The sequence below is a fragment of the Sinocyclocheilus anshuiensis genome, unplaced genomic scaffold (assembly GCF_001515605.1).
Source record: "Sinocyclocheilus anshuiensis isolate Anshui unplaced genomic scaffold, SAMN03320099.WGS_v1.1 scaffold708, whole genome shotgun sequence".
In the NCBI taxonomy this organism is placed as follows: Eukaryota; Metazoa; Chordata; class Actinopteri; order Cypriniformes; family Cyprinidae; genus Sinocyclocheilus; species Sinocyclocheilus anshuiensis.
The window spans coordinates 341,403-352,168 of NW_015555881.1; the positions used below are offsets into that span (position 1 = coordinate 341,403).

Genomic DNA, 10,766 nt, shown 5'->3' on the forward strand with positions numbered 1-10,766 from the left:
AGGATCATGTGACACTGAAGACTGGAGTAATGATGCTGAAAATTCAGCTTTGATCACAGAAATAAATTATATATTCAAATAAATTAAAATAGAAAATAGTTCTTTTAAATTGTAATAATATTTCACACTATTACTGGTTTTACTGTATTACAGCAAATATATACAGCCTTGGTGAGCAGAAGAGACTTCTTTCAAAAACATAAAAAAATCCTAGACCTAAATGTTTGAATAGTGTATTTAAGACCAAAATGTAATATTTTATTTACTTAAAGATGCACATTTTCTGTCACTGCCTTTAACCCTGATTTCATATTTGAATCTAATCCTGACAGCAAACAAGACTTAAGAGTTTTATGGTGCTTTTTTGAAGCTCGAGAGCCCCTGATTCCTGTCTGGAAAGGGGCAGCTTTTAGAATGACATTTTTGGGTGAACTGTCCCTTTAAGACTGAACTTTAAGTCCAGTCAAACTTCAAAAAAACAAAGAAAGAAAAGGAAAAAAAAAAGGGAAATTAAACAGTCTCTTTCTAAAACGAGAAAAACGGACATGACTGCGCGCACACACACACACACACACACACACACACACACACACACACACACACACACACACACACAACATGTGCCAAACAGATGCCCACTGCCAGGACCTCTGGGAAAATCTAGGCTGCTTGGACAGGAAGTGAGTTTTCCAGTCATCCAAAAGACAAAGCATCCATACATCTGTGCAGTAAACACACCTGATGCTTGCTGTAGTGTTTAGTGTGTTTATGCCATTGTGTGGAAACACTTTAATAAACTGCACAGGTTTAGAGTCATTACTGGACTTCAGTTGCATGTTACGAAAAGCTCTCCTCACAGCCTTCCCGGAATCCTGTCTCCATGTCTAACTCCTCCTTTTTCTCCTCTGTTTATGTCTGGAGATATTTTTTGAGTCTTCAGATGTGATTCTGCTCAAGTCACATCATTACAGACAGTCTACATCTCTAAAAACCTCATAAAACACACGTCTCATAATAAAACTGAGGTTATTTGAGGTCTGGTCTGCACAGATTTCTTAAATGTCTAAAATGTTAATAATCTGAGGCGTCCTCTACGAACAGAGAGTTTCATTTCTGCTTTTGCTTACATTATGTGTTTAATTTCACACACTGTGTGTATAAATGTCCAGAAATGAAGAGATGGCACCAGCGACCAGACGAACCTCACGATATGTAACGTCTGACTGAAATGGAAATGTTTTAAATCAAAGGGAGGCGTTTATCTAAAAACAAGCTGTGCAGAGAAAACCACTGCCACTGAAAACAACCTTAACTTAAATAACAGTCAATGAGCAAACAGTCAACATTATATTCTGCGTCTAGACATATTCTATTACTGTTTCATAATAGACCAGTGACATTTTAGTATTATTTATACACTTGTAGTTTTTATTAATCATGTGAACTAGCTTTTATTCTTATATTTTCAGTTTTCATTTTAATTTTAGTTCAATTTTAAGTAATTTTGCAATTAATTTAGTCATTTTTATGATTGTATAGTTCACTTTAGTGCTTCATAACCAGTGCTGTTATTGTTAACTAAAATAAATAAAGCTGAAATAAAATAAAATATAAATATTACATGAAACATTTAAGCTTATAAAAATGAAATGAAAATTAAAAATGTTGCCTTGGCAACTGACTGAAATAAATCCGTTTAAGTACTAAAATCATTCAAACTGAACTAAAAATTTGTTAAAACTACTAATACTTACGTAGAAAAAAAAACTAATAAAAAATAAAGTACTTCACAAAATTTAATCTAAAACTGATGTAAAAAATTAAAAAATCTAACTATAAATAAATACTATAACTATGAAAGCTTGTTTACGCCACAGAATAAAAAAAAATAAAAATACTGGTTCAATTCTTCGTGAGATATTCTTTCCCTGCTGTTAAAGAGCTATTCAAAACTAGATATCACCGCTGTGTGAAGTGAAACAATTTTCTGCACCACTTTATGGTTTTGTAAGTGATATTCTAGATCGCTTAATAGATCACAGGGGATGAGGACAGAAAAGAGAAAAGAAGAGTCTGTTTTTCCCATTATCTGTCCTTCATCTCACTCTTGATCTGTCTGTTCCTGGGCATTTCATGCAGACTTACTCATCCATCAGCCTTCTCCAGAAAACCCTGTGACATGCATGCATATGAGTGTGTGTGTGTGTGTCTGTGTGTGTGTGTGTGTGTGTGTGTGTGTGTGTGTGTGTGTGTGTGTGTGTGTGTGGTGTGTGTGTGTGTGTGTGTGTGAGTGTGCGTGCGTGTGTAAGTAATTAAAATTGTACATTACACTTTTATGATTTCATGAGGTTTGCTACATGCTCACACAAGTGTCATGTTCACAAGCAAGCACCAGCTTTACACACACACACACACACACACACACAAATACACATGACAACAAGAGATGCTCTGTGCTTAAACACAGAACTGAAGGTCAAAGGGCGAGAGCCAAGGGCCATCACTCTGGAGACGAGGTCTGCCTGTCACCAGGGCAATATGAAACAAAACCAGAGTTCAGAGAGGACGTGATATCTACGGTCTCATCTCTCCCTTCCCCTCCAGTCAGAATTAGGTCTTTATGCAGAAACCTAAAGGAATGCTGAGGAATCACATTACTGCACTCCTGAATCATTGCACCCTGCACAAGTGATTACAAGATCCTCTTTTATAGATCAAACTAGAGGTCGACCGATGTATCGGTTTTGCCGATTAATCTGCACCGATAGTTGATTGCTGGAACTATCGGTTATCGACAAAAATCCATGCCGATAGTTTTCCGGGTTGCGTCCATTGCTGGAGCGGCTGAGAAGGGTCTGCTGTCATTACACAGTGCAAGAGCGGCCTCTAGTGGTTGAAATCACTGACAGCACGTGCTATTTGTTTAGAGACGTGATACTGCACCTGAACAGAGCGGGAAACTTCAGACGCGGATTTAAATGCAGCCGACAGAAAATCCTGCCGCGCCACAGAGCGCCATTCACATCGTTTTCCTTTAAATTACATTATTTTGGTCCTGAATCATTGTTAATGTACATAATGAATTGTGTATTGTGCATTTTCAGCAAAACGTTTGTCTTTCTGTGGCTCTAATAAAGTCTGTGTGCTTCATTTATAGAGCTATAATATAGGTCGCGCTTTCTCTTTCCATTTGCTCCGTTTTTTAAACACCGAACTTCAAACTCATCCATGCCAAATTGTTCATTCTTGAAGTAAACTTGTGTCCTTTTGGTGATTAAATAAACTGTTTTAGACCGCTGCTCGAGTTGAACGCGACGTGTCCGGAGTGTGTGTGATACCGGTGAGTTCTCCTAGACTCAGCGCTGCGCTTTTATTTTGATTAGATAATCATCAAGTGTTCAAGAATAGAAGCAGTTAAAGTGTGTATATAATATCCATATGTATATTATTTTAATGCTCTAGCCTTTGTGTATATATTTAAAGTTGTGCATCTTTAAGCATGACAGTTGAAATGAAATGGTAACACTTTAAAATAAGTGTCCATTTGTAGCATCAAGATTAATGAAAGCTGTGTAAGTATTGTTCCTTGTTAGAGTGTGTTAATTTCAACATTTACTATTACTATTATTATTTTTATTTTTTTTTGGTTAAGTACTGTTTTTGTTAATAAAGCACTATTTTAGTTTTTGTTCAGTATCAATTTTAAAACTATCGGTTAATTAATCGGTATCGGCCAGTGTGGTCCAACCTAGCTATCGGTATTGGCAAAATCCACTATCGGTCGACCTCTAGATCAAACTACTGGTTACGCCTATAAGTACAACTGAATAGCTATTAATTAGTCTTTAGTTACTACACTGAAAAAAATGGTGCTGATTTTCACTCAGAAATTGCTTGTAAATTTCACAAATAATTACAAAGAAACAGCAAGTAGCACATTGAATTAAACAGTAGCAAAGTGAAACATTTTGTTTAATTAAATAAAATTAAATAAAATTAAATTACTTTTAATTAATTAATTTAATATTTAATAATAATAATAAATAATTATCATAAACTCATTCATTCATTCATTCATTCATTCATTCATTTATTTTATCTTTACCTTATAAATAAATTGATTTATTTTAGGGCTGTCAAATCGATTAATAGCGATTAAACACAACCAAAATAAAAGTTTATGTTTACATAATATATGTGTGTGTACTGTATATATCTATATTTAAATACACATACATGCATGTATATATTTAAGAAATATATGTACTACATATTTATATTAATATATAATATAAATCATACATAAATATGTATATACATGTAAATTCTTGTATGTATGTATGTATGTATATATATATATATATATTTATTTATATAGTACACACACATATATTATCTGTAACGGAGGGAACACAGGAAGCGTGCGGATCCATCTGCAAGGCTTTATTCGCAAGAGACGTGGTCAAAAACAGGCATAGGTCAGACAATGGCAAACAGGTATATTGATGGCAAGGCAAGAGGGATAATCCAGGTACAAGGCAAAGGTCCAGGCAGGGGCGAACAGTATCCAATTGGGCGAGACTCGAGGGATAATCCAGGTACACAGGCAGTGATCAGAACACGGGGAAACAGACAAGGCAAGATGATGAAAACAGGGAAAAAACAAGACACTAGGCTCGGTAAGGCAGCTAACACTAGGGGAGTGAAAAATGGTAGAGTGACCTCTACTGGTAATCGGCCGGAAGGCCACGTACCGGATTCATGACATTATGTAAACACAAACTTTTATTTTGGATGCGATTAATTGTGATTAATCGATTTGACAGTCCTAATTTATTTATTTAATTAGATTAAAACAAAAAGATCAGCATTAAACATGAAATATATAAATAGAAATTATATATAATATTATATATATAATAAAAAATAGATAAAATAAATAAATAAATAAATTATATTTACCTTATAAATAATTTAAATTAATTCAATTACATTAAAGCAAGTTTCTTTTTTTAAATCAGAATTAAACATGGAATTTTGAAGTAGAGACTGAAATAGTATTTTCTTGTAAACCGCACACCAATCTTTTTTGTCTTATTTACAGCTTTGAAAATAATTTTTTACAGTGTAGCCTAAACTGGTTTGCTGGCCTTTAATCTGGTTTTCCAGCTTGGCAAAGAGCTCAATACCTCTTTAAAACCAGCAAATCAGACCAGTTTGGGAGACCAGTTATGGTTCAGCTGTGTTTTTATCACATATCCCTTTTATAGCCAGAGTCTCTGTTTTTCATCATGTCTTTCTAGAGGTTTGGCTTTCCACCATGTTTACAAACCATCACCAGAACTCCAGTGACCTACGACCCTCTCTGTTACCCTGGAGACACGGCACAGAGGCAAGAAGAGGAGGAGGAGTTATGAAATGATGAAGAAAAAGAATAGGAACTTCTTGGCCATGAGAGATTTTCTTAGCCAGCTGCATGTGTGTGTGTGTGTGTGTGTACCTGGTATTTATCACGTTATGGGGACCAAATGTCCTATGGAATGTCCCCATAAAACATGGAAACACAACATGTGTGTGTGTGTGTGTGTGTGTGTGTGTGTGTGTGTGCGTGCGTGTGTGTGTGTAAAAAGTAAATCCTGAGCATCTGAGTGAAAAGTGTACAGAGAGAAAGAACAGATGCATTGTATTTGGAGCGATAGATGATTCTTTTCTTCCATATGCTTTCACTCTGCCTGTACGATTCTCAAGCAATCATGCGTGTGTTTACTTAGCTGTGTTTAAGGGACAAAATCATCCCAAGAAGTGAGTTAAATCTGACAAAACCTCCCTTCTGAGGACAGCTGGGGACATCCTCAAAGCTAAAATGATTCAGAAATGAAGTGTTGTTTTTTTTTATTAAGACAAAAACAAATATGAATAAGCATAATCAGCTGAAACCAAATGCAACAGAAGTCAATGACAAATCAAATCCACTTTAAATAGCTAGGCAAATGTGTAAACATTGGACGTACCATGGGCGTCGCTAATAAATGACTACTCAGCCCCCCTAAAATTTAGCAATTAGCTCGATAAACTGTACACAAATTCGTGATCGCCTTAGTCCCCTTTAAATTTCATATGAAAACAGCGGCAGACTTCGATCGGCTCCTCCCCGTCTCTCAGCGCGTTCTTTTTCAATCCACAGAGCGCGGAGGCGCAGAGCGAGAAACAGAGAACAAGGTGTGTGTTTATCGATAGATCATAATATTTGCATCTGTGCGAAAATCCTAGAATCGCCCCTGAGACGTACTATACTGAGCTGCCTACTAAGGACTTTTGCATTCATTCATTCTTCCTACCTGGGTTTTATTATATAAATATATTACATTTAAAAATAAAATGAAATATTTTTTTACATTTTTCCTTCCTGTTTTATTATATTTTATAAAAAAATTTAATGTTCTTTGTCATAAATACAATTTACAAAATATCATGAGGAAGCAATAATCGGTTCTCCATCTACTGTAGCCTAAGTTTTCACTGCGTTCATCACACCACAGCTGTTTGAATGCATACTTTATAAAACGATCAGGTTGCCATTTTCATTTGAAAATTTTACTTTCGATATAATACATATTCCATTGCATGTGGCAAAGAGGTTTGCATACTTGAGCTAAGGAAAGAGGGTTGTACTAGAAATGCAAAATTTCATTAAATTTAAAAATACAGTTTTAAAAAAAATTTAAATATTTTTTTCTTTTTTAATTGTTTCCTTTCATTTGTTTCAATGTAATTTATTTTAGAAATAAATATTTATCTTTACCTTATAATTAATTACAAATGTAATTACATAAAAATTTTAAACATTGAATAAATATTTCCTTCTCCAGTAAGAAAACTATGGTATAGTGCTTTAGATTTTTGGGGTATCTTAGAAGGCAGTATGTTTTCCTATATGAATATGCTATATATGTTTAGAACAGCCTTTGCACCAGTAACACGCTTATGAAGCTTAAAAATAGTGTCTATGTAGGCAGCATACTTGAGTTTGCAACACAGTCAGTGTGATCTGAAATAAGAGACTCTTACTTCAGTTTGATTTAGTCTCATCTAGTTTAGTCTCATTATGCTGGTATTGCATCTCTCTTCTCGTCTGCCTCGTCTCTCCCTCCTTCCATCAAATTCTTGAGATTTTCAGAGTTCCTCCCAAAAGGACAGTCTAGGGCACTGTGACTCTGCGGCCCATTAGTGATGAGGTGCTCAGACACAGAGAAGTCAGAGAGCAACATGGACAGTAAGGCCCAAAATATACCTAAGTAATATCATGTTTTTAGCCACATACTATATATATATATATATATATTTTTTTTTTTTTTTTTTTTTTTTTAGTCTGGAAACTAATAAATGTACTAGCCAATGGCGATTCTATTGCCCAGACGTGTGTAAAGGGTTGATTATACAGTATGTCTGCAGAGAATGAGAAGATGAAAGTTTCTGAAAGAGTTATTTAGGGCAGAGTGTCTGTGTCCTCTGAACAGACACCAACAGCCCAAACAATGGAAAGATGGAGAAGAAAAGTAAACAGGTGCACCTGTGTGTGTTTATGGGTTCATGCATGCTCACATTTGAGTGTGTGTGTGTGTGTGTTTGTACTCACAGGGGTAGAGTTGTTTAGTAGGAGCGCTAAGCTGTGCATCTTTTGTGACTCTGTAGGCGACATCAGGCCCTTTTGATGACTTCCGGTGTGTGCAGAAGCCTGTAGTTTTCGATACACCCTCCGGCAAACTGTGAAAATCTAAAATCTTTAGGAGATCAGCTGGCTCAGCTGCAGAGAGAGAGACAGAGAAATGCAAAATTAGTTACATATAAAAACCAACAATTGTCTCTCAGAAAATGTAACACATTTATACAGCTTTCACACTTTAACACATTCTATAATAAATTATATTATATTATATTATATTATATTATATTATATTATACAAATTAAAATGTTTACATTTTTCCTAGGTTTTATTATTCTTTATTTTACATAGCAATAGAATAAAATACAGTAAAATACATACATATATACTGTAAATAATTTATCTTTACCATAAATCTAATTTTAAAAATGTATTTAGATTAAAATACATTTTAAACAAAAAATTCATTATTGAATATATATTTCTATTCCTATAAGAAAACTGTTATATTATATTATATTATATTATATACATTTTTATATTGAAAGAATTTATCAAATAAAAAAAAAATATGTATCCACTGAAACCTGATATATTTTTTATATTTTATATATATTATTGCAATTTTATGTAATATTTTTACAAATTTTTTATTTTTATTTTTATTCATTTTCATGATTAATTATTTACAAATATTTACATTATTTAGACAATAAAAGTTAAGGTATCGTTAAATAAATACATAAACACAAGAAATACATGCAATAAACACGTTTTTATTTAATTAAACATGCACTTAGCATACTATCATGTCAGTATGCATGCTGAAAATAGTATGCATTATACACTGTATACTGTGCAGTATATAATAACGCAGTAAACTAAGTCATCATGCCCACAAAACCACAAATCTGTCGTTAGCAACCTAAAGCACCAATAGAACGAGCGACCACAGCTCAAAAAACCTAGCCAAGTGTTTCATGTGTTTAGAGGTCGGCTGACCATATACGAACACTGGATACCAGGCATGTGCACACATAGACATCAAAGGGGGCTTAAGCACCTGCCCTTTTTCTTCCTTGAGAGAAAGTGCCCTTTTTTCTGTTTTTTTTTTTTTAATGAATGAATATATGTATATATGTGTGCGTGTGTGTTTCTGTTGCGCACAGCTTTCCCTGTCAAACAAATAAAAAATCAAAATATCAGGTCGGGTAGGGAAATGTTGAGACTTTCTCCCCTCCATGTCTCCGCAGCACAGCAGTGTAGCACACATTGATCGGCACATCACAGTCACAGTCAGGCAGAGAGCAGCAGAAGTGAAGCCCTCCCTCCCTTTCCAGTAGTGTTTGTCTTGGTGTGGAGGTGAGTGGTGATGAGCAGAAGACTAAGCTACCTGTGCCTCGAATTTACAGCTAATTATCCAGAAGACAAAAGGCAAATATAGTTAATTTGTCTCGCTAAAATCCATGACTCATGAGAGCTACCATGTAAGTTAGCTAAAGTTTAGCTAAGGCAATAGGAAGTCTAGGTTAGACCAGTTCACATTTTTTCACTGCACGATTCAGTTTACTAAAATGCATTTAGAATGATCACAAAATTCAAGCTATGGGGGCAGATATGTATATTTCTGTCAGGACCACTATCGTCAATATAACTTATGATTAGCATACATTTTAGGTTGGGGGAATGGTTCTGTTCTGGGCAAACACTCCCTGCCCATCCACGCAGCCTAGCATGGACAGGAGCAGGGAGAGCAGAACACCCCCCCTAGGGTAACAGAACAGAACCAACATCAATGATAAATGTAGCAGATACCATTAATGTTCTACGTGATTATTTTAACAACATGATTCAGTGGACTGACTCAATGATATATTCACTGCCAAGTCCTGACTGGACTAGAGGAGGAGCTGGGGATGGAGGTGGGTGATTAGTTCCTGAGCGAAGCGATAGCTGCTGAATAATGACTGAAGGGACCTTATGAAGGGAATTATGATTGGTGTCGTGATCCTATAGGTAGACGTGAATTAGCTGAATGTCAGCTGATGCAAGCTTGACTAACATGGCCTGCCAGAACTATCGCTACGCTCCATATTTATATAATTTAGGGCTGCCCTCGACTAAAGATTTTTCTGGTCGACTAGTAGTCGTTCATTTTAAGTATTAGTCGACTATTAGTCGCACTTTTATTAATAAACCATATAAATCATAACAATGAGCCTTTAATTGCCTACATAGCCTAATAAGCGCTCAAGCGCACGCAAAAAAAGGCTTGCCACAGCGCACCGGCAAATATAATAATTATGAATGTGTTAGGGAAAAACAGCAAGTACACTGCATTTGATATAAATTTTGGCCATATCGTCCAGCCCTACGCACACCCCTAATATATTTAACGATTTGTTTAGAAAATTTTTTTAAATAAATATGAGAAGTGCCCTTTTTTCCACTTGAGCCCCTGCCCCTCAAAATGTCTGTGCACGTCCCTGCTGGATACACTGTCTACAAAATCACACACACACACACAACTTTTCCACTCTCTCTGGTGGAGATATGGAGTGAAGACCACACACAGTTGCACTCAAAAAATATATTTGTCTACATAAACTTTCATTAACATGTAAAATCTTTGTCATCCATGGAAAAGATTTTAGACATTGGTGATTATCAGATATTTAGTCAATGTTTTAGCAAACTCTCATTCGTCCAGCTTTATGTGACACACACTTTTAACAGCCCAATCAATTTCCTGATGGCCAAAATCAAGCCCTGCCCCTCACATATATATACAGTGGGTACGGAAAGTATTCAGACCCCCTTACATTTTTCACTCAGACATACTTCACATTACAGAGGTAAAATGGGTCATGTGAAGTAATGACAAACTGACTTATAATAAAAATAAATAATAAATTTTTGTTAATAATATTTTTAAAAATATGTTAAATGTTAAAATAAAATAATAAATATTATACAAATATTATACAAATAAATATTACAAAAATGTATATTTTTTATAAATAAATATAATAAATAATTCTAAATACATATTATTTATTTAAAAAAATATTTATTATAATTTTTGTTGCATTATGGCATTCC

General features: G+C 34.8%; 1 protein-coding gene across 2 annotated transcripts in view; it reads right to left on the bottom strand.

The window, feature by feature from the left end:
- col5a1 (procollagen, type V, alpha 1) overlaps window positions 1–10,766 on the bottom strand; it is a 115,432-nt gene that overhangs the window by 79,546 nt on the left and 25,120 nt on the right. For both annotated transcript variants that reach the window (XM_016470190.1, XM_016470189.1), the window contains exon 2: window positions 7,637–7,804. In XM_016470190.1, coding sequence (XP_016325676.1) covers window positions 7,637–7,804 — 168 coding nt within the window. The remainder of the gene's footprint in view (window positions 1–7,636; window positions 7,805–10,766) is intronic.